The 22717-nt window shown below is 37.3% G+C and overlaps 5 protein-coding genes across 6 annotated transcripts; 4 read left to right on the forward strand and 1 right to left on the reverse strand.

Moving 5' to 3' along the window:
• The first annotated feature begins 439 nt into the window (after nt 1–439).
• On the forward strand, nt 440–9712 carry LOC112174121 (bifunctional aspartokinase/homoserine dehydrogenase 1, chloroplastic). Of its 2 annotated transcripts, none has more exons than XM_024311832.2 (18): nt 440–660; nt 1626–1693; nt 1797–2174; nt 2474–2562; nt 2667–2970; nt 3153–3205; nt 3287–3501; nt 3594–3681; nt 3774–3887; nt 4554–4652; nt 4880–5074; nt 6098–6180; nt 6837–7062; nt 7814–7959; nt 8113–8248; nt 8475–8558; nt 8645–8737; nt 9115–9712. In XM_024311832.2, the coding sequence occupies exons 1-18, from the start codon at nt 530–532 to the stop codon at nt 9358–9360; spliced, it is 2748 nt and encodes a 915-aa protein (XP_024167600.1). In that variant the 5' UTR covers nt 440–529; the 3' UTR covers nt 9361–9712. The 2 variants fall into 2 exon arrangements, with proteins under 2 accessions (XP_024167600.1, XP_024167601.1); XM_024311833.2 differs by having other exon boundaries at nt 1800–2174.
• Nucleotides 9713–9837: 125 nt separating this feature from the next.
• LOC112174124 (protein PARTING DANCERS) lies at nt 9838–11808 on the reverse strand. Its single transcript, XM_024311836.2, has 8 exons — nt 11657–11808; nt 11231–11349; nt 11038–11126; nt 10852–10947; nt 10639–10733; nt 10522–10562; nt 10326–10409; nt 9838–10230 (listed from the first exon to the last, which is right to left on the reverse strand). The coding sequence occupies exons 1-8, from the start codon at nt 11697–11699 to the stop codon at nt 10081–10083; spliced, it is 717 nt and encodes a 238-aa protein (XP_024167604.1). The 5' UTR covers nt 11700–11808; the 3' UTR covers nt 9838–10080.
• Nucleotides 11794–14129, forward strand: LOC112174125. The gene is made up of 4 exons (XM_024311837.2): nt 11794–12023; nt 12128–12181; nt 12329–12380; nt 13783–14129. Exons 1-4 carry the CDS (start codon nt 11941–11943, stop codon nt 14002–14004), a joined length of 411 nt encoding a protein of 136 aa, XP_024167605.1. The 5' UTR covers nt 11794–11940; the 3' UTR covers nt 14005–14129.
• Nucleotides 14130–14910: 781 nt separating this feature from the next.
• Nucleotides 14911–20229, forward strand: LOC112174123 (TVP38/TMEM64 family membrane protein slr0305). Its single transcript, XM_024311835.2, has 7 exons — nt 14911–15427; nt 16721–16773; nt 17145–17237; nt 17325–17548; nt 18375–18441; nt 19458–19568; nt 19988–20229. The coding sequence occupies exons 1-7, from the start codon at nt 14995–14997 to the stop codon at nt 20009–20011; spliced, it is 1005 nt and encodes a 334-aa protein (XP_024167603.1). The 5' UTR covers nt 14911–14994; the 3' UTR covers nt 20012–20229.
• A 961-nt stretch (nt 20230–21190) lies between these two features.
• On the forward strand, nt 21191–22271 carry LOC112172008. The gene is made up of 2 exons (XM_024309165.2): nt 21191–21366; nt 21480–22271. The coding sequence occupies exons 1-2, from the start codon at nt 21307–21309 to the stop codon at nt 22101–22103; spliced, it is 684 nt and encodes a 227-aa protein (XP_024164933.1). The 5' UTR covers nt 21191–21306; the 3' UTR covers nt 22104–22271.
• The last annotated feature ends 446 nt before the right edge of the window (nt 22272–22717 follow it).

The following is a 22717-nucleotide window of genomic DNA, read 5'->3' on the forward strand; positions in this document are numbered from 1 at the left end:
ATTTTAGATCATAAAATTTCAGACAATAGATAGACCCGTTAAACACGTTGAAAATACTGGCTTATATATATGATATTGAGTCCTGTATCGATAGTGAATTGATACATTCATTTTGCTGAATTATTATTTTATATTTAAATAAAGATCCAATGATAGTGGAGCATAATAAATCTGTAAGGTATCATGCTGTAGAAAAAAGAAAAGAGAAAAGTAGTCTCGAGTCTCGACCAGCCGTGGTTTTCACGTTGTAATCGCATTTTGGGTAAGCGTCCATTTCGGGGTGAATCAGGATACGACTGAACGCGGTATGCCACTTTAAGCACGTGGAATATTTATCTTGGCCACGTGTCGAGGCTTGAATGGAACGCCCACATGTTGATGCGCCGCATACCATCCCAGCCCACCTAATCACTCCCTGCAGAGACAGAGGCACCTTTACATTAACCGAAGCCGCCAAACCCAAAAGCAGCCCTTCTCTCTGAGACTCTGAGACTCTGTGACAGAGAGAGAGAGAGAGAGAGACAGAGCTATGGCGTCGCTCTCGTCGTCGGCGATCTCCAATCACAGCCTCTCCCCCAATGCCTTTGTGCCTAAGAAGATCTGCTTCTTCTCTAATCAATGCCGCTCATTACTGCTCCCGCACCGCTCTCCTATTTGCAGGTATCACCTTCTTGTTTCATCTCATTCTTTCATTTTCGCTTCTCTCTGTACAAAATGGACCAGCTGTCTCGATATATAGACTCTGTTTAGCATTTTCGGGAGCTTAACAAGTGAAATTTCAATTTATGTTGGATTAATTAGCTAGGGATTTGTATTGGTGCGAATAGTTTCAGATTCGAAAGGTCGATTCGGTATTGCATTTTTAGGCCTTTTCTTTTTTTTCTTAGAATGCCTTACAAGCGTTTTAGAGATTTTACTGATCTCATTTTGTGGTAAAAAGTGAAGGTTAAATTAATGCGTGCCGAAGCATATGAGCTAGACTTGAAAGTTTCTGCAATTACATGCTTGATATTACTGTCAAGTTTCGGTTTCTCTCGTTTTCTTCGATTGAAAAGTTTCTGGTTTCTGTCTGACTTGCTGAGAAAGAAACTAACATGATTTGAGAGAGAAAGTTCAACCTTTACTGAGGTTAAGTAGTAAATTCTTAGTTTAACCTGGAAGATTAGCCTGTGACGTAAAATAATGAAAAGAGAGCAATATGTTTGATTGTTATGAAGCTTCATGTTGTTCTAAAGTATTCAAAAAGCTTTCAGTTTGCCATTTTCTCTTCACTTTTCCCGTTTAGCTAACATGAAGCTGGTAAATTTAACCTTCACTGGGAATTGAGCAGTAAGTTTTGAAATTTACCTGGATTTATTCAAAAAGGTAGAAAGAGAATAATTTGATAATCTAAATGGTACACTAAAGTGAAAACACTGAGGAGATTCAGCCCTTGGAGTGTTGGAAATGTACTCTAGTCATGCTAGTGACGTGCTTTTTCCATCTGTTTTAAATAGATTATTGATTTTATAATTCTGTTTTCTGTTTTTTCTTGAATGCTTTCAAGCTTTTGTGTAGAGTTTAGTGTTGCATTTCCTAGTAGCAGGAAAGCTTTGTTAACGTGAAAGGTCTATTGTCTCTTTCAGGATGGGCTTTGTCTCTGAGCTGGAAAGGAAAAAGACTTCTAAAACCAACATCTTTGCATCAGTCACAGGTTCATCTCTATTCTTTTTTTACAAAGTCTTCGAATTTGTCCTTGGCATCTTGTGGTGGATGAATAACTTTTCCTCTAACTATTATTTTCTTTCCTTAATTAGTAGACACTTCAGTAGGAACGTCCCCTGAGAAAGTCCAGCTTCCAAAAGGTGACAGTTGGTCTGTTCATAAATTTGGGGGCACTTGCGTGGGAAGTTCCGAAAGAATTAATAATGTTGCAAAGATAATTCTTAGTGATGAGTCGGAGAGGAAGTTTGTAGTGGTCTCTGCAATGTCTAAGGTAACAGATATGATGTACGATCTCATCTTAAAGGCTCAATCACGAGACAAAACCTATTTGGCTGCATTAGATGCTGTTTTAGTAAAACACAGATCAACAGCTGTCGATTTACTTGATGGGAATGAACTTGGTAACTTCTTATCAGCATTAAATCAGGACATCAGTAACCTGAAAGCTATGCTTCGTGCAATATATATAGGTATTAAGCTGCTCTCTCTCTCTCTTACAGACATGTCTTCTGTGTGATTGGAGGATTCGATTTTACCCGGAATGTTATTGACAGTGTTTGTTCTTTTATTATTTCTTTCAAACATTATAACATTAGCGGTTCTTTGACCTGAATACATCCTCAAATAGTTTTTTACAGAAACTAAACATGGCATGTGAAGTTTTTTTTTTTTTAATAAATATCAGGAGTCAAATGGTTCATGTTTACACTTGTGCATCTGTTTATATTACAAAACCTCTTCTGGTGACTAATTTGTTTACTGGTTGCAGCTGGTCATGCAACAGAATCTTTCACAGATTTTGTGGTAGGACATGGAGAGTTATGGTCTGCTCAGTTACTGGCAGCTGTTGTTAGAAAGGTCTGATGATTGTTTGGCCATTTTTTGGAAGCATTTACTGACTGCTGTTGTTCCAAATTGTGGTATATTAATGTATTTTTTTTTTAAATTTTATTTCTTTGCAGAATGGAGTGGATTGCAAGTGGATGGATACAAGGGAAGTCCTTATTGTCAACCCTACTGGCTCTGATCAAGTCGATCCTGATTTCGAGAAATCTGAAAAGAGACTTGAGAAATGGTATTCAAGAAATCCATCAAAAACAATCATAGCTACTGGTTTTATTGCTAGTACACCCCAAGACATTCCTACTACTTTGAAGAGAGATGGAAGTGACTTCTCTGCAGCTATCATGGGTGCTCTATTCAAGGCTGGTCAAGTTACAATTTGGACAGATGTTGATGGTGTCTATAGTGCGGACCCCAGGAAAGGTTTGTGTAACTTAAATTCTTGGTAGAAAAGTCCCACACTGATCATTCTCTAATAATTGTCTAATATACATGTATACAAGCGTGCATTTTGTGGGGATAATCTGATGATGCATTTTGTAATGTTACAATATTACTGACTACTGAGGGAGTTAAATTAATGTCAAGAAACTTTTATTCTGCAGTTAGTGAAGCAGTGATTCTGAAGACATTGTCTTATCAAGAGGCCTGGGAAATGGTGAACCTCTATATTCAATTTTGCAGTTTCTGAGATTTGATTAATTCACAATTTTAATATGAAGCATATGTACATATGTAGTCTTATTTTGGGGCAAATGTTCTGCATCCACGTACCATCATTCCAGTAATGCGATATGACATCCCAATTATCATAAGGAATGTTTTCAACCTCTCTGCACCTGGAACAAAAATTTGCCGCTCTTCTGCTACTGAGGATGAAGTGGACCAGAGTTTGGAATCCTTCGTCAGAGGGTTTGCGACAATAGACAACTTGGCCCTTGTAAATGTTGAAGGGTGAGCTGTTCATTACAGGAATTGCATTTCCTCTTTGAATATATATAATGCTTTTCCCATCTTTATTATTGCTATCCTTTTGTTTCTCCCAGAACTGGAATGGCTGGTGTTCCTGGTACAGCTAGTGCTATATTTTCTGCCGTTAAAGATGTGGGGGCTAATGTTATTATGATATCTCAGGTTAGCTCATCTTCTTTATTCTGGTGCATGATGGGTTCAAGCAGTATAACAATTTTATGATGCTTAGTGTGCTTAGTTGTGGGTAACTGTAGGCTAGTAGCGAACATTCTGTATGCTTTGCTGTCCCGGAGAAGGAAGTAAAAGCTGTTTCTAAGGCACTGCAATCTAGGTTCCGTGAAGCTTTGAATGCTGGGCGTCTTTCTCAGGTGCTTGATTTTTGTTGGACTAAATTTCTTGATCAGGTTACTTGGTATCGAATGTATGCAATTCATAGACAGCATCCTGAAAAATTACTTTAGTCTTATTCTTATTGATAGTTAAATGGTGTTTCATTGGTTTTCTTGACAATTATAGAATAGGCTATGTTGGCAGAACTCTTTCTTTTACTGTTAGTAACTTATGTGAATAAGTGCTTATGACTGGTTCGTATCAAAAAAGGAAAAAAAAAAGTGCTTGTGACTGGTTGAAATTGTTGTGGAGCTAGTGATTTCACTTAAGGAAAATAAGTTGGACCCTAGTGTTAAGTATGTAGTGAGTGGAACCAAGGTGATAATATTACATTATTTAATTTACACTGCACTGTTACTGGTAGTACAAGCATGAATGGTCTGATTGGACCTATACTTGTTTATGATTTATAATAATTATAACTCTTAAATAATACAAGGGAAAAATGCTTGTAATGATGATATTGATTTGATCCATCGTAAAATGTATTCATTCTTACCTCATCTCCATTACTGAGATTTTGAGTCCTCTACCTTTTTTTACTCTTCCCATTTTGAATATTTTCATATAGTACCACTTCCCCCCCCCTAAATGTTGCACCTATTTCCGGTGTTTCTCTCCCTTATTTTTTTTAATCCTCTCAGGTTCAAGTCATTCCAAACTGTAGTATATTGGCAGCGGTTGGCCAGAGAATGGCAAGTACTCCTGGAGTTAGTGCAACTCTTTTCAACGCCCTGGCAAAGGTTTGGGATCTATCTTTACACACACACACACGCGCATATAGAAATATTTGAACCTAAAGTCAATCTAAATGTTATAATTGTTTGTATAACTATTTATAACGTGATTATAAAAAAGTATCTACAGATAATTTGGGTATTGTCTTCTAAACAGTAGTCTTTGAAATTTAATGGTTCTCATAATCCATAATCCCCAATGCTAAGGTGTCTAAATTGTTCCCGCACTGCAGGCAAATATTAACGTGCGTGCTATAGCTCAAGGTTGTTCTGAGTACAACATTACAGTAGTGTTAAAGCGGGAGGATTGTATTAGGGCCCTTAGAGCGGTTCACTCTAGATTTTATCTTTCAAGAACCACTATAGCAATGGGCATTGTTGGACCAGGACTTATTGGTGCTACATTACTTGATCAACTGAGAGATCAGGTGCTGTTTCTTTCAACAAATTCTCTTCTGTTGTTTTCATTTATTTCAATGTTTCATTTGTATGTAATCTGTACGTCAAATTGCATGCTTTTCTATTACAAGTTTTTAATCCTAATTTGGTCAAAGACTTTAATACTGTGTGCTAGATGTCAAAAATTGGTTATATTATTTATTTGTACTTTTAATTCCTGTATAGTCACCTATTAGAGCACCTACAATCCATTTCTTTTCCTGTTTGTGTTATTAAATGTAACACATAGTTTACTTGCGCAAATAACATGGATTATTAACAAGTTGAAGTAAGTTTTCATGCCGGGCCAGAAATAAAATATCTAGTCTGCAATTGGTTCAATCAAGAAGATTTTATGCTTACTCGTTGCTGACACATCTAAACTATGGATATATTTTAATAATATTAATGAAAATATATTATTTATGATTGTGATATGCATCAATGCCGATATTAATGATTATATTGTGGTGATAAGTGATAGATTACATATGCATATGCTGCCAAGTGTCATTTACAGCCATTAAAAATTCAACTTTTAGCTTTATAAGCCCAACTGATTGGGTTTCTTATTACTGTGTGTGTTTAGTTGTGAGAGAAATAAAAAAAAAGTGGTGAAGTAGTGTGAGCAATGGAATACAATGAAAGAGGGTGTGGAATGTAGAAAATGGATGGGTACAAACTGGGTCTAATCACTAAACCTGTTTTAGTCACTACTGCATAGATCTAGATCCGATTAGGCATTATGTTGCAGTTACCTCCCTCTCCCTCTCTCTACTTGAACACACAATTTGCCTTATTTACTAGTGTAGTTTCTATAGGTGCTACTCTGATGGTCTATATCTACATAAGCATGACTTTGTAGTTTCCTCTCTGTCAATTATCCATATTTTGCTGTCTTTAGCATGTAGTTTACGGTACTGCTTATTCACAAAGTTTTGATGGAAGTTGATCCTTTTAATTTCTTCTGTTGGGTTGGCAAAAATCAATAAAAGCCTTTTTCATCTTTGCAGGCAGCAACTCTTAAGGAAGAGTTTAACATTGACTTGCGTGTAATGGGAATTACTGGCTCAAGGACAATGCTTTTGAGTGAGACGTAAGTTAATTCCTTTAATTGGAATATTCATAAATCAAATGGTGGCATAATAGAGCTGGGTCACTTAGTTCTTTCATCTGTATGCATGCCACCTATGAGGTTATCAAGGATATAATTCTGAGTTAGTGCTTTGGTAGTCGGAACATCATGGTGGTCCAACTTGTACGTGTGTTATAACTTTAGGATTATACTGTTGAGAATTGATATTTGACTTACAGGTCTATTGGATTTAGTAATAAATGCCCGTACAGTCATTTGGACATTGTTTGCAGCAGTATTTGTGTCTTCTGCTAAATACTGGACATTACAAAACCTATGAACTTGTTATTTTCTACAGTCATTTGGACCTGGTCTATTGTATTTAGTAATAAATGCCCGTACAGTCATTTGGACATTGTTTGCACCAGTATTCGTGTCTTCTGCTAAATACTGGACAATTGGACAATACAAAACCTATAAACTTCTTGTTATTTTCTACATTTCATGTGCCCATACTACTAGTCTTTTATCTTTCCAGTTTTTGTGTATTTTACAAAAATAAATGTTCTAGTTGCTTCTTATGGTGTTGTGCGTATAAATTTACTTTTATAATGGAAATCACTCATTCTCTAGTCACAATTCATGGAATTTATATTTTAGTCTATATATGGTTGCAGGGGTGTTGACTTATCTAGATGGAGAGAACTTCAACAAGAAAAGGGAGAACGGGCAGATATGGAAAAATTTGTGCAGCATGTACATGGGAATCATTTTATTCCAAATACTGTTCTAGTTGACTGCACAGCTGACTCTGTCATTGCAAGCCATTACTATGGCTGGCTGCGGAAAGGAATACATGTAGTCACCCCCAACAAAAAGGCGAATTCAGGGCCTCTTGATCAGGTAATAATCCTTTGTATGTGTGGGCAAACTTTTTAGGTTTTATCAGGATGACATTAAATAATTGTAAAGTTTGGTTTTTGGAGTTTATATGATTCGCCTTAACTGAGAAAAATACACAGCATCCCCATTTTTTAATTATATCTATCCACTTAAGTACCATTTGAGATATCTTGTTTAAAGTATTTAAAAGGTTTTAGCAAGCAAGGACCACAATTATTATGGTCTTTATTCCAAGAACTGTACACATGAATTTGCAGAAATGGAAATGCTACTAGTAATCCGTATTGGTTAGTTATGAATACAAACTTCTTTAAGTTGAAGCATGATAACATAATCTGAAAGATCTTCAAGTTCTGTTATTTGAATACACAAAGGCTTCTGCATCAAAAAGGGCAGTGGGTAATATTACAAATATCTGTAATATTTGTATGTCACAAGGATTTTATTATTCGACTCTATGACTTCTTTCATACCATACTATTGTGTATATGCTTCTGTGGCCCTGCAGCATTACCCTATATAGAAATGGCAGCAAAAAGAATGAAAAAGCTTTGCAGTTTTGCACTTAATTTTGTACTTTCGTTTAACTATCACCCAGTATCATTTTTCTTTTTGGACAATACCCAGTGTAAATTGGTTACTATTACAGTCAAATTTTACTTTTGAGAAGGCAGTGATATTGTTCATATTTTGCATGGGTATTGACTTCTAGGCTTTCATGATTTATGACATAATTGTTGTCCATTTCCAGTATTTGAAATTAAGAGCTCTTCAACGGCAATCATATACACATTACTTCTACGAAGCCACTGTTGGAGCTGGTCTCCCAATTATCAATACATTACAAGGGCTCCTAGAAACAGGGGACAAAATATTGCGTATTGAGGGCATCTTCAGGTATGCTGACGACTTTTGGTTTATCTTTTCTCAATCAAAATTGAAAATTATATATTATTAGGGCCCTTTTAAGCATATGAATCTTGATGCTCAGAAATCCACACGTTGTATTACGGTTAACATAAGTCTTACTTCTTTGGTTTGCTTTTGCAGTGGGACTTTGAGTTATATCTTCAACAACTTAGTAGGAAGTCGAACCTTTAGTGAGGTGGTGGCTGAGGCAAAGCAGGCAGGGTTTACTGAGCCAGACCCAAGGGATGATCTATCTGGAACAGATGTTTGTAGGAAGGTAATGTGTGCTAGGTTTTTGTCCACTGACTGTCTAGGCCTCTAATGCAATGATATTTGTGTTTAATCAGTAGATTCCCAAAGGTACTTTGATATTACTAACAAAAACTAAGTTTCATACTTATGTTGCTTTTTCTTGTCTCCAAACTTGAACCTCAGCTATCATGATTTTTTGTTTCATTGCTTTGTTGTAAGTTTTGCCCTCCTAAGTTATCCTGCAAATGCAGGTAATAATTCTTGCAAGGGAATCTGGTCTTAAGCTGGAACTCTCTGATATCCCTGTTGAAAGCCTCGTGCCAGAACCGTTGAAGGTAAAATCTGATCTTGCCATTTGTTTGCTATACCTTACCAAGTGCCTAAGACACCTTGACATTGAGTCTTGGATAATATTTTCCAGGATAGTGCATCAGCTGAGGAATTCATGCAGAAACTTCCACAATTCGACAATGACTTGGCTAAGAAAAGACAGATCGCTGAGGATGCAGGGGAAGTAAGTATCTTAAGATGCATTTCTACAATGTCTATTGAATCTTTCCAATTTGCTTGAGGTATCAATCATCTATATGGGCAAATTATGGAAGATATAACTCACTATTTCTCATTGTTATAAATTCAAGAATAGTATCATTCTGGTTTCCTGTGTCCCTGTACAATTACTTGCATTATTTTCTGACATGCTATGACGGATTTGTGGATGTTTCTGTCTTACATTGTGTGTGATGAAACCCTGGATTTTCTTATGAGTATGGATCATGCAACTTTGTATAATATAGCAGCTAGCTTTACAGCACTTTCCAAACCCTTTCCCCTTTCATTTTCTTTTTAAATGATATTTTTTTTCTTATCTTGTGATTTATGATTTTGAAGGTCTTGAGATACGTTGGGGTGGTTGATGTAGTCAACCAGAAGGGGGTAGTGAAGCTGCAAGCATACAAAAACGATCACCCATTTGCTCAATTATCAGGGGCAGATAATATCATTGCTTTCACAACAACAAGGTACAAAGATCAGCCACTAATAGTCCGCGGACCAGGAGCTGGTGCTGAAGTTACAGCTGGTGGAGTCTTCAGTGACATACTGAGGCTTGCTTCATATCTTGGTGCCCCATCATAGTCTATTTTAGTACCCATACGGTTCATGGTGTCTATGGTCAGCCAACCGATTGTACTTCTACTTGTAATCTGTGCCTGCCTTATCATGCAGTGGATGTAATAATCCTTCTCACTTGTAGGTAAATTTCCGAACAGGTTGTAATTTTGAATTAGGATGCACCGTGGCTCATGGAAGTAGCTTTCATTTATTTTTTTGGTTATGAGGTGTAGTTACTTTCTGCTGGGAGTGGGTGAATAAAAAAGCTAAGATGAGGAGGGAAAAAAATGGCCCTTCTTGAGCTCTTGTGTAAGTTTCAGTCGACTTGAATTTCTGAGCCTGGAAGTGATTATTTGGTTCCATGCTTGACCTGTTTCATTCAAGTGCTCCCTTAACTTTGACAATTCCAAACAGATGCTTGAATGCATTGGTATCATGAATGTGAAGTTACAATAAGAAGATTTATAAATTGGCCAATTTAGCGTAATGTGAATGGGCCACTTGCCAGTCTATGGTGCTAGTTAGTACTCATCAAGAACCTAAAGGCCGTATGCAGAATTGATAACCTGGGGAGATAATTCTAGTTCTCAAACCTCAGTTTGCAACTTTGCAATCCCACATCCTCGTACCAATTCCAGAAACTACAATATACACAGTGAAAGTCAACAACATAGAAGCACGGTTCACTATATGACCACAAGTACTCCAGATTATATTTGAAGTTCATGAGATAAAACAGGGCTGTCAATTGATCTTGGGACTGAGGTAAAACTTTTGATCCCTGAAAAACCTTGAAAGCACTTCTGCCTTGTCAGCTGAAAGGTCTGTGTTTTCCAGAATATGGTCCTTCGATTCCTTGGCAATTGCTTCAATTGATCCTACTGCTTGGTTAAGCTGAGCATAATTGCCAAAATAACCGCTAGTTAGGCAGTGAAGAATAGTAGAATACAGCATATAGATCTAAGCCTGGATTATGAAGAGTAATGTACCGCATTTGCATCATGATTGTCAACTCCTGGTATGGATGTGATCACTCTTTGAAACACGCCCACGGTTTGCACATATTGCTCTCTCTTTTCAAACAAGAAACCCCAAGATGTTTAGCGAAAGAAATGAGCATGTTAGGTCATCAGAACCAAGTATAACGCATAACATTGTTAATGTTTGCATTGACATTACACCAACCTGAGCCTTCAATTTTGTGGTGACATCCTCTCGCTTGCATACTGTGATTAATTGGCTACTCAGAAATTTTTTATGGGAAATCCTTAAAGTGACTGAGCTTTAGAGAACAAGATTTACCTCCGCGTGCATAAACTATCCTTAGCATCTTTTCAAAACCCATCTCCAAGTCTTTAACCAGAACAAATGCCGGCTTACCAAGCTCCAATCCGAAACTTCACAGGATCAAACAGCTCCAGTCAGTTCATAATCAAATTGTCATAGAAGATTACTACTAAGCTCTAACAAGTATATCGACACATTTCCTTGAACAAAAAGTTTCTGATAACTCACTTGAAGTAAGAACGAACAAACAAGTCATTTTGTTCCTTGGTTGGGAGGGTACAGATAACATAGAAATGCGCAAATTGCTGCTTCAGTATTTGAGTTCTGTATAATTACAAGGATTCACACCAAATTAGTAAAAAAGAAAAAGCAGAATCTCATTCGAGGCACCAAAATTGTGAACAATTTGGTCACCTGGCGAAGATTTCAGAGACATTAGTTGAATCCAAGCTTGTTACAAAGATGAATGCCACTGATGAACCCCCACAGTTGAAAATGAAGTCCTGCAATGCAATCGAAACCATCACAAAGTTTAAGTCAGTGATGCACCAAATTTCTTTTAAATTACAAAATAAAATGTAGTGCTCGAAAAATTGAAGGAAATTACTGCTGGAATTGAGACAAATTTAAGCCGGAACGAATTTGCAGTGAGGAAATTGGAGATGAAGTTTATGAAAGACGGGTGCTGTTCATCCCTCCATGTGTTTCTCATCATACAAACCCCAGCTGAAATCACCAAAACCAACATTTAATCCATTAATTCAAGCCCAAATTCACATTCATAGCAGAAACCCTAAGCTAATCACAAATCGAAATTTCAATTCCTTCGGTTTTTACGTCTCCGATCGGAACAAAAATATTCTTAGTTTACAGCGAAATTCAATTCAAGGTATACAGATTTTCATTTCGATTTTCCGTCGAACCGGACGGAACACCGGTGGAAACGTCGGAGCAAAAATTGGAGTAACGAACAAGAAAGAAAAGCTAAGAAACGAAAACGAGCGGGATCAGTACAATGTGAAAGGAAACTTGCCTGAATTTGTGGCCTTTTCCGGAATCCGATCCGCCGGTTTCATGTTCGCCGATCTTCAAAGCTCCGAGTCTCTGAGAGAGAGAGAGAGAGAGAGGAATGAAGCAAAGCGGGAAGTTTAATCTGAGTGGCCTTTTGAAATATATAAAGTGCGGCGGTTCTATTTTTATTTACGGATTTGCCATGAACTTAAAGCCCAATGGGCTCGTCATCTCGACCCGGCCCACTTAATATTCCTCTTCTTCCCCAATCTGTGTTATCAGGTATCAGTTTCAGAGAAACAGAGAATGGAGTCCACAACCTCCTCAGTCTCCGTTTCTACCTCCTCAAAATCCAAATGCCTTTTATTTGACCGCCGTTACGGTTGGGTGTATGTCTCTCTCTCTCTCTCTCTCTCTATATATATATATATTATATATTTTTTTGTATTATATTTAACCTAAGTAATTGACTTGGTAAATGTTAAATTTGCAGAATTGATGAATGGAAAGACCCATCGGAGGAAGCTCTGGCCGGTGGCCGTGGAATGTAAGTTCCTCACTTTCATTTTATGACCCAGGTTTATTTATTTTGAAAAGAAAGAAAAAATTGGTACAATTTCGGAAATTTTATCATATTTCTTTGGTAAAGTACTCAATTTTAAGTCTAATTGTTGTTCTATTGGGTTTGGTTTAGGTTTTGCGTACTGCCTCTAGCAAAAGCTGCGATAAAGATGGCTTCACAGTCGGTATGTTCAAATTTCAGCTCCTTCATAGTTCATATGTTTCCGGGGAGTAATATGTTATTATGCATTTCACTAAAATTATGCTGTCCATTATTAGTGCTCTGATCAGTATATAGTTTTATTCTACTTGTTCAGCTGTATGACTTGCACTTTCTTCAGTTGTCATCTGGCTTATAACGGTGATTAGGATCAGCTACTTGATGAGTTTAGGTGTTGATAGTAGTGTGATTTAAAACTTGCCGAAACGACAAGGATCCTGAAAGACAAGGGTCGTTAATACTCTAGAGTGGTTTAGCTTTTGTTTTTATAAGATGTTGCTGTTGTCCATTTCCCTAGGTAACTGGTCGTGGCTCCCAGGAGCTAGGAACTTAGCCCAGGATTGTTGTTGTGATTTCCTATATTATGGCTTACCTTGAAAATTACCTAGAAGGTGCTCTATGTTGGTGGTCCTGATCATGATGTTGCCACATGTAGAACAGTTATGTAGGAAATGAGTGGATTGTTTTATTGGAGATCGAGACATATTCGTCATGATAAGATAATGGATTATAATGAATCAGATAAAGACTTTTTGTAGCTAGAACTCAGTAGTAACTAAGAGTGGAGTGTGGAGTTGGCTGATCCCAGGATTCAGGAAAAAACTATGCAAGGAGGGCAAAAGATACGATCTTTGTGTATTATCAGATTTTCCTTTGGACATTGTCCTGGAGAGATCAAAGACTGTGGCTTTGTGAGATAGAATACAAGAGCATCAGTTTGCATGCAGGCGTATCTGTGACACACCAAAATTGTAGCAAATACATGATATTTGAATCCTCTTGCTATAACCCTTTTCATGCCTAACTCTCCTGGATTTATTAGGTTGCAGTCATCAACAGATGAGTTTTTGACCAGATTGGATCTAAATCTTGATTTGAGTGACAGTCATCTTACTTTCCTATGGCTACTCTCCAAGTTTTCCCTTTTTTCTTCTTTGTATATATGAAGTTGATACGAGTAGGTAACGCAGATACAGAAATCCTAGATAAAGTAGGAAACAGTGCATGACGCATGTATGTGTGCTGTTTACTTCTAGCTACAAGATTGGGTATTGATGACCAAGACAACTTAGCGAAATGTTCTCTTGTGTGCTCTGCAATGTGTGCTAGTGTGTGTGTAGTTTGCCCAACTCTCTCTTGTGAACTACAAAATTGTATTTAGATGACATGAATTAAGATTAATTCTCATTAGAATAGTAAACAAAATCATCTATCTTACGTTTTATGCATTATCTCAAGTGGCTGTTCTCCTGTTTGATGTAAGGAATTATGTATAATGAAACTTTTAAAACATAACATCAACAGTTCTTCATGCAAATAGAAGGATAAATTTCATTTCTCTTATGTCTTTTCCTTCTTTCCTACAGATTAGTCTTGCAGCAAGCTCTGCAGTAAAAGCTCTTGAAAAGCCAGAACTATTTTCACCTCAGCTACTGCAAGCTAGTGTAAATGATCAGCTTCACAAAATCACATCTTCTTTGCCAAAGCCAGACTTGAACTATTTATTACTCAAAGGAAATTTGTCTCAAGCTGCCAGTTCCTCATCTTCATGTGAACAACTAGAAAGCAGTAATTCGCAGATGACTTAGATTGTTTTCATTTCTTTAAATCCTTGATTGTATTATACTTCCAGCATAATATTTGAGGTTGTAACAACATTGTATATCAAGCATTCAAGCAAATGAAATGTCCTTTCCCATTTTGAAGATGATTATTCTCACGCCCTTGTCCAAGTTGATGATTCTGAAGATACCTGAGATGAGCCTTGACAGTGATTCTTAAGGTGTTATTATTCACTTTCCTTCTTATTTGTAGGAGTTCAAAATGAACCCAAAAGAAAATTTGCTAATCTAGGTATTTCATTTGATTGGATCAACCACTAAGATATTGGATCAACTACCAATCTATGTTAGTTGACTGCGGAGTTTCAGTTTTGTTCTGTGAAGATTAAAATGTTGGTGTCTTCAGGTAATTAGGAAAACCCTCTTATTCTTGCCTTAAAATTTGGGTCCATAGTCTTTGGCTCTTTGCACATAACCTCAAAACCTAGTTTTGTTGGGTAATAATAAAATCAAAATATTAGCAGTTTTGAAACACAAATCAAAATGCTCAACCACGCTTTTATTTATTTATAGCAAGTTAGCTAGTTCTCACGTAAGCTCGCTTTATAGAAATCGTAGTTCTAGTGATTAAGAGTATTTACACATTAGAGATCCAAACCTTTTCGAGTTAAGTTACTATCAGAGAAAGGAAAAAAGCAATCTCTTTGCCCAAAATATCTGTACTTACAGCTTCATTATTGTCTCAGGTAGGTGAGCATATTCTCAGGCAAACCAATGGAACTACATGGCACACCCTCTACCACCCACAGCACCTCCCAATCAAAACCGACTTTCACCGAACTCAAACCCACAGCCAGGCACCTTATCATCCCTCACAGATTTCCACAAATTTCCAGTCTCCTCCAAAATTTAAAAACCACACTTTTTTTCTCTTTTTATGTTCACTGGAGTCATATTCTACTACATGGGCTGTGGTGAGCCTCCCGCTCTTATCCTACACACACTCCACTGCTTAAAATGCGCACCCTCTTCCTCACTCTGAGGCCACCACCACCTTCTCCGCCGTGCCTCTCTCCCTTCTCCTCCTCCTCCTCCCACCCTTCCTTCCTCTTCAAACCCAACCACCACCGCTTCCACTTCCTCTCGCCATGCTCCTCTCTCAAGCAGACCAAGAACAAGACCAGCCGCCTCCAGAAGACCACCACTGCTCCGCCGCAGAGCCTCAAGTGGCTCTTCAATAATCCCAAGATTGACGACGGCGGCGAGATTGAAAAGGGTAGCGGCGGCGGCGGTGGCGGTGATGATGAGGGCGAGGGTGGGTTGGCGCTTAAAGGTACTGTCTTGGCGGGGCTGTTGTTGGTTGGGCTTGTTGGTGGGTTTGGGGCGGCTGGGTATGTGTACAAGGATCAGGTTAATGCCTTCTTGAATCAGTTTACGACTCTCATTGAAGGTAAAAGTTGACAAATTTGAGTACCCTTTTCGAGGTTTTAGTTCAATTCTGCTTTGAATTTTGTGGTTTGGTGTTTAGATTTGGGTTTCCATTTGCGAGTGTATGAAAATTTGACTTAGGATTGGGGTCTAGTACATTGCAAATTCATGTGACTTTGATTTTGGTTGTCTGCATTGGCATAATGGATTATTTGCTCATCTAATTGTAATGCTGAACAGATTTGAAAATTTCGAGCTGGATTGAATGTTTTGATTGGTCGTGAACTCTGATTAGGTTTCCATATTAGCTTGGGGTTATGCTGATTAGAGTTTATTCGTTAAAGAAGAATCTAGCTTGTGAACTTTGAAGCAGTTGCTTAGCATGAAAATCTGTCAAAACACACAACAGTTTGGTTTGTCATTGCCTTGCAATATGGAATTCTCATGTTCATTATGCCTTTTCCGTTCCTTATGATACTTTAAACGAAAATAGGTGGATAAGTAGCTTACTGCAAGTAGTAGTAAGAGTTATGACGTGTATCAATATAAATTGTACCACAGCTAAATGTAGTGACTGTCTATCATAGAGTATATTTATTGGAAGCTTCCCCTAAGAGCAGGGATCTTCATGTGAGTAGCTTTAATCATGATGAGTCAGATCATCCTCAGACTTTAAAGTTTTAGTGAATCATCTAGCATTTCTCGCTATCCAAAAATAGTAAACACAATCAATTCAAGTTAACAAAAGTATAGAGTTTCCTATCCTGAAAGTTAGAAGTATCCTGCCAAAGTTCATACTGCCCAATTCTTAAGGAAACAATGCTGCAGAAGTTGCTAGCGTTTTGTTTCTTCAAAACTGCAACTGAAAAACAATTACCATCGGCTCCAAATACCTTCTATGATAGCTAAATTATGCAGTTCTGCAATCATGTTGTGCAAGTCATATACGTATATGACCAAATTGTTTTTTTTTTCCCTTGAGGTTCTCTCCTTTTGAGGTTAAAGTGCAGTGCATGCTTTATTTTGACTTTATAAAGCTCTTGCTATGGAATTTCCCCTTTAATGGCTCTACTTTAAAGTTTGAACATAAGAGCTTCTCCTATGGGCCCTACCGCGATCAAGCCTGACTGGGTGGTAAAAAAAATAGAATAATATATCATTTTTGATCTGTCGTGAAACTCTCAATCAAGTTCTTGTCCCTTGCTTGCTTTATCCTTTGATAAAACCAGAATATGAAGCACAACTGCTGTGCTTTTGTTTATTTTCTCGCAAAAATTCTATCTTTGACTGACCTCGTAGAGCTTTTGGTGCACAGGGTATGGTCCAGCGGGATATGCTTTGTTTGTAGCAGTTTATGCAGGACTGGAAGTATGCATTTGATACCCATTCCTTGAATATATTGCTATCTGTTTATTCCTTATATGGTGATCCCTATGCTAGTTATTTATATTTACCTTTACATGGGAAACAAGTTTAAGCGGTTCCTTTCAGGCTATAATGAATAAGTAGCTGTTTATGGATCTTTAAAAAAATGAAAAAATTATCTACTTTTATTCTCAAATTCTGAGAAAATTAGCTGGTCCTTCACAGGCCATGTGCTCTGAACTCAACTCCCTCATAGTCTTTGATAACAATATTCAACATTTGTAGAAATTCTTCATAGCATCTATTTCAGATTTCTGTAGATAACCAACCAGTCTTATTTCAACTTCTGACACATTGAAATACTATTTTCCTAGATTCTTGCGATTCCAGCTGTTCCATTGACCATGTCAGCTGGTCTTCTTTTTGGCACAGTTACCGGATCAATTCTAGTCTCTCTAAGCGGAACGGTAAGTTAGTTACTTTACAAGCTTACAAAGAATAAACTATTAATATCTCTACTCAGTTTTTTTCCCTGATATTATTTTCTATTTCAGGTGGCTGCTAGCGTTGCTTTTCTGATTGCTAGATATTTTGCTCGTGAGCGTATTCTTAAAATGGTTGAGGGAAACAAAAAGTTTCTTGCAATTGATAAGGCTATTGGAGAAAATGGCTTCAGAGTTGTTACTCTCCTCCGTTTGAGCCCTTTGCTTCCTTTTTCTCTGGGGAACTATTTATATGGATTGACATCTGTAAAGTTTGTCCCATATGTGTTGGGAAGGTTCGCTCTACCCTACTTCTTGTTCATTTAATTAATTTCTGATTTCTTATATGTTGGTTGTTATACAAATGTTCTCATTGGATGCTCTTGAGAGTACCCACTGGCTGAGCCTTAGGATGTGTTCAAGCTTAGCTTGATTTGCAATGCTTTTAGTCTGATTTCTTTTTGTCCAGCTTAATTATTGGGTTAAATTGTCCTATTTGACGGGTTACAAGCTGATTACAAGCTGAGTTTGTGCCAGCTTGAAGTGTACAAGGTCTAAATGGGTTTCTTATCTTTGTGGCTTGAACTAATTTCTTTTGGTCACTAATTGGATTACCTACTAACCTTGGACTAAAAAAGTTATTTTTGAATGCCCTTATGCATTAGGTGCTGTCATTGCCTTTTCTCTTCAGGGTTCAAAATTTTTCATGTCTTTTCTTCTCATGAAATGTATTTTGGTAGCTCTTCATAATCCCAGAGTCCTAGGTGAAGGAAGTCAAGCTTGAACTGTCCTAGAATAGGATAGTTTGTTATTAGTTAGGAAGTCATAGAAGCGTTACAGTAAATAGGATATTACTTGTTTTCTTGTGACTTCTTTTGCTGTCTTTATGACTGATGGTGTAAATATTTATGCTCCTTTTCAAGTTTGTACACATTATTACGCCATTAGTATACCAATGGCTTCACTGGCCCATTGGAAAAAAGAATTAAAGTTATGGAAGAGGATGATGGTCATGTCTGGTAGTTTCATTAAAAAGTAGTAGATCTTTAATGTCTGGAACTGTATAATATGTTTGTGAAATTTTTCACTCCCTAGTCCTAACTTTATGTAATCTTCTTGCAGTTGGTTGGGGATGCTTCCAGGAACATGGGCTTATGTGAGTGCTGGTGCATTTGGGCGAGCCATAATTGTGAGTTTCTCTCGATTTTTCCTGTTCTGTTGTGGTAATTCTATGTCAGCCAAACCTATATTAACATGTTTTCTCTAATTCTATATTTCTATATATTTTTCCTCGGGAGGGGCTGGGGTGTGAGGTAGGTAAATGAGTATGAACTATGAAGGAATTAATATTACCTTACTGCATAGCAAAATAACATCCATCCATTGACACGATCGCTCGAAACAAAAATTGTCATTGAAATCTCTAGTCTTAGTTTATTTAGTTTAATCATAAAAACTTACTTTTACCTAAATATAATTCTGATGTTGATAGACTGCTATGCTTATCTTCATGCTAAGAACCCATAGAATAAGATATGGAGCAAGCATAGTACAAAAGATGTTAATTGTAATACAATTATAGATATATCCAGTAGTTCTGACTTCTGAGTAGTATACTTCTACTGGTCAAGTGTAGAAGTGTCACACCTTAGCGGGTTGTTACTTTGTGTGATGGACTAGATAGGCACCAGACGCAATTCAGCTATCAATGTCTATACTGTTCTGTGGTTGATATAGTTACTAGTTCGGAAAATTAAAAGGTGTTAAATAACATCCAGATGCATAGGTGGTTTCATGCTGGCATCTGCAACACTGGGCTCTACAAATGTCATAACGCATGTGATTTCTAGAGTGTAATGCTAAAAATCTAAGAACTAGAAATAATTAGAATAGGTGAGAAGATGATCAGAAGTCATTCAATATCTTGAAGGTAAAATGGACTCTTTACAGCTAGCTTCGGAATACACAGTTGTAGATTGGTGCATCTCTCTTTGATCCTAAGCTCATAGTGACAACCATCTAGTTATCTATTTCCTTGCCCTGAATGTCAAGGATCAGATTTGGTCTGAAAAATGCTGCTCCATATTTAGAAAGGACATTGGATTTAAATTTTTGGTGTTTCCTTCTGCTGCAATTTATATCAATCTCCATCTGGTTACAGAATTTCATTTGATTTTAAGAAAATTCTCTTGGTTGATGTTTCAGCAAGAGGAATCTGATGTTGGTTTGCCCGGAGGAAATGGTCAGCTGTTGACACTAGCAGCTGGACTGTTAGTCACAGCATTGGCTGCTGCTTACGTAACACGATTAGCAAAGGTAATTCCCACGTTGACAAGAATATTTACCGTACCAAGCAATTATTTATCTCATTCGTAGGAGTGTTAGATAGTTCATAAGGTAACATAAACTATGATGCCTAAACAATCATTCTCATCCAGCAAATTAGTGACTATTTGTAATGCTGGTAGTAACTTTGAGGCAGATTTAAGAGTAATGCTAGAAGCCTAGAAGGACCACATTGTGTATCATATCTCTAATACAACTATACGAGTGTGTCCCACCTATATTAGAGATCTAGTGCACAATGTGGTAGTTAAATGTATGTTTTACTCTGGAAACAAGAGGCCATGGAAAAAGCTGGGTGGTATACATATTGTTCCCTTAAAAAACCGTTTGGGTAAGAAGGCATTGTTTTCTCCATGCTGAATTGACTCGGTTGCTGATGTTGGTTTCAGGATGCTGTAAAAGATATCGATTAGGTGATGGGTATCACGCTACCCATGAAGTCTTCCTACACTATAATTTGGACTTGGAAAGAACCAAAAAAAGGACAGCTGCTTCACTGCCGTGTAATTAATTAACTTTTGGCAAATTGTAGAGGAAATGTTTTGATCTTTATTATTGAATTGTATCATTATACATGATAATACATTCTACATAAAGCTGAGTTATAGGTCTATCTTTACCCCATTGTTTCTTCTCCTTGTGCTGTCTCCTCTAGAATTGTGGAAATCCAACACCTGTCACACTTTTTTTTTTGGAGACACGTGATTCTAATGTTAAGTGTAATGTATTATGTAGCTTTCCATTTTGTCAAGCAAGAAATAAAGCGTAATCCAAGAATGTGTGTTTTCAAGGGAAAATAAAGGAACTACCGTATGATTCTCGAATATTGCAGTCGTTTGCTTCACCATGTGCCCTAATTTAAGTTTCTTTGAGACAATTGCGTATGCATTTTACTAATCCTCAAACCAATGTGAATAAAAGACCTCTTGTTAAGTAATGTTGCAAGATTTGTTTAACTTAATTTGATGGAAAAGATGTAATGAATTATCCCAAAGTATTTCTTTCCTCTTGGCGCTCTTGCTCGTTCCATTTTTTTTTTGGGGTATAGGATCTGTAATTTCAAATGAGTTGCGATTAAGTGCAAGTGTGTTTTACCGACATTGAACTGAAAGTATGCCGTTCACGTGAAATGAATAAGAAGATGGGTTCGTCAGAAATGTTGATATTATCATTTTGACTTTACGGGCAGACTTGGGTCGCTCCAAACATTACAATATCATTATGACTTTTATGAGCAGACTTTGGAGTAATCTTAGCAGAGATTTCAGCAAAAACTAAACACCTATATTAATCGATTGAGTTCTTATTATGTCATCCATCTCCACGTGTTTGGGAGGTAACAAGTGTCTCCTCCACATCCAGTAGACTCAGAAGCAATCAATTCCGATCATTATTCCTTTGGGATGTGAATTTCCTTTCTGGTCAGTCAGTCACATGAAAGTGCCTAAAATGTGCCACGATTTCACCTACTCCATGCAAATCACCTCCTTTCTCACGCCACATGTCATTATGTCATAAGTTGAAAAAGACCCCATCACCTTCAAGAACTAAAATATCAGTGAACAACCAGTTTTTTCCAGCTTCGATAAATATGCCCTCTTCATAGATATTCTTCAACAGATTAAAGATCTCCTTCCACAACTTGTTCCTAGCTTTTAAGTTGAAAGAAATAGTCTCTCTGTGTTACGAAGCAATTCTTGAATTCACAATGGCGATGGAATGGTGTCCTCAAGCTGCCTTGCAAGCTTACCTCCACACTCTTCACCTGGTAAAGTTATAGCACTCTTTCAATTTCGATCTCTTCCATTTTTGCAGTCAGATAGTTCATTCTGATTTTCTGCAATGGCTGATTCCATCCTGTACTACTTGATTTATTTTCAGTGTAAAGATCAAAGCAATCAAGATTGCAGCAGCACTTTTGGAAGCACAAGTTGCATCATAGAGCCAAAATGCATGGAGTTTGTATCCGCTTTGGCAGCTGGGAAGAAAGCAAGGTTAATGGTACAGATCACATCCGAAGGCGTAACGCCGCTGACTGTTTCACTGGCTGTGGCTGCAAAGCAGACCGGAGGCCGCCTCATCGTCTGCATCACTCAGCCTCTTAGTCATCATCACGAGTATGTGGAGAAAATGAGCAAAATCCTATTTCTGGAAAATGGCCTTGATGGTGTTGTTGAATTTGTGTATGGTATTGATCCTTGTCTGGTGGTGAAGCAGTTCAAGGATATTGATTTTGCGGTCATCGACTGCAAGATTGAAGAGCACTTGAAGGTGTTAAGGATTATGAATCTAAATCCAAATGGTAGCATGGTGGTACTGAATAATCTTCATCAGTCTAAAAGAGGTGGTGGAGGTGCGTTTCCTGATCAGGTTTTTAAGCAAAAGAAAGGGTATGAATCTGTGACACTACCTATTGGAGAAGGGATGGAGTTGACAAGATTCAGATCAAATGGCAAGTACCAGAGCAAGAGATGCAAGAGGTTTCATGTAACATACGAAGATTGAATCCAACCTTAATTTGTATGTAATTTCAGGTTTCCTTGTAAAAAAAAAAAAAAAAACCAAGAGTCGTCTACCTTTGTTCATTAATTTAATACAATGAATCAATGTATGACCTTACTTATATGCTACAACTCAGCCATTTATACATTTGAGACTGTTTCATTGACTTTAGCATTGTATTTGGTCGGTGCAAACATTTGTACGCAAGCTCCTTTTGTCCAATCTTTTAGGGTTTGAGCAAAGAAACGACTAAGCAATATTTTGTTGTAGCTAGACAGTAAGCATTTACCTTTATATTCAAGGTTCCGAGTTCGAAACACCGATTATCATGAGCCATACTTCTGTAATTCTGTCTATACGGTGTAGGCCTAGTTATTGATGTGAAAATACAACCAAGTGATTCTACGCATCAACGAACATTCGTTTTCCTCACCTCATCTCTCTTAGGATAGGATTACAACAACTCCAGAATATTAGCAGATAGTATAAGACTATGGTTGTATTTTTTTCTTTGGATGATAGAAATAAAAAATAAGAAGAGGATAGAGGAAAACACATAGGAAAGGTAGTAACAGAAGCATACGTAAAAAGGAGCTATATAACAGAAGCAAACTCCA

Source organism: Rosa chinensis, chromosome 6 (assembly GCF_002994745.2).
Source record: "Rosa chinensis cultivar Old Blush chromosome 6, RchiOBHm-V2, whole genome shotgun sequence".
NCBI classification, from domain to species: domain Eukaryota; kingdom Viridiplantae; phylum Streptophyta; class Magnoliopsida; order Rosales; family Rosaceae; genus Rosa; species Rosa chinensis.

Excerpts from the sequence above, each read along its gene's own strand:
- LOC112174121 (XM_024311832.2), top strand. The coding sequence starts at position 530 with ATGGCGTCGCTCTCGTCGTCGGCGATCTCCAATCACAGCCTCTCCCCC. Across the intron at positions 661-1,625 it reads CACCGCTCTCCTATTTGCAG|GATGGGCTTTGTCTCTGAGC; the intron begins GTATCACCTTCT and ends TGTCTCTTTCAG. Across the intron at positions 2,175-2,473 it reads GCTTCGTGCAATATATATAG|CTGGTCATGCAACAGAATCT; the intron begins GTATTAAGCTGC and ends TACTGGTTGCAG.
- LOC112174124 (XM_024311836.2), bottom strand. The coding sequence starts at position 11,699 with ATGAAACCGGCGGATCGGATTCCGGAAAAGGCCACAAATTCAG. Across the intron at positions 10,563-10,638 it reads GATAGTTTATGCACGCGGAG|TATGCAAGCGAGAGGATGTC; the intron begins GTAAATCTTGTT and ends AATTAATCACAG. Across the intron at positions 10,231-10,325 it reads ACAATCATGATGCAAATGCG|CTTAACCAAGCAGTAGGATC; the intron begins GTACATTACTCT and ends AATTATGCTCAG.
- LOC112174125 (XM_024311837.2), top strand. The coding sequence starts at position 11,941 with ATGGAGTCCACAACCTCCTCAGTCTCCGTTTCTACCTCCTCAAAATCC. Across the intron at positions 12,182-12,328 it reads CTGGCCGGTGGCCGTGGAAT|GTTTTGCGTACTGCCTCTAG; the intron begins GTAAGTTCCTCA and ends GGTTTGGTTTAG. Across the intron at positions 12,381-13,782 it reads TAAAGATGGCTTCACAGTCG|ATTAGTCTTGCAGCAAGCTC; the intron begins GTATGTTCAAAT and ends TCTTTCCTACAG.
- LOC112174123 (XM_024311835.2), top strand. The coding sequence starts at position 14,995 with ATGCGCACCCTCTTCCTCACTCTGAGGCCACCACCACCTTCTCCGCCG. Across the intron at positions 16,774-17,144 it reads CAGTTTATGCAGGACTGGAA|ATTCTTGCGATTCCAGCTGT; the intron begins GTATGCATTTGA and ends CTATTTTCCTAG. Across the intron at positions 19,569-19,987 it reads ACGTAACACGATTAGCAAAG|GATGCTGTAAAAGATATCGA; the intron begins GTAATTCCCACG and ends TGTTGGTTTCAG.
- LOC112172008 (XM_024309165.2), top strand. The coding sequence starts at position 21,307 with ATGGCGATGGAATGGTGTCCTCAAGCTGCCTTGCAAGCTTACCTCCAC. Across the intron at positions 21,367-21,479 it reads ACCTCCACACTCTTCACCTG|TGTAAAGATCAAAGCAATCA; the intron begins GTAAAGTTATAG and ends ATTTATTTTCAG.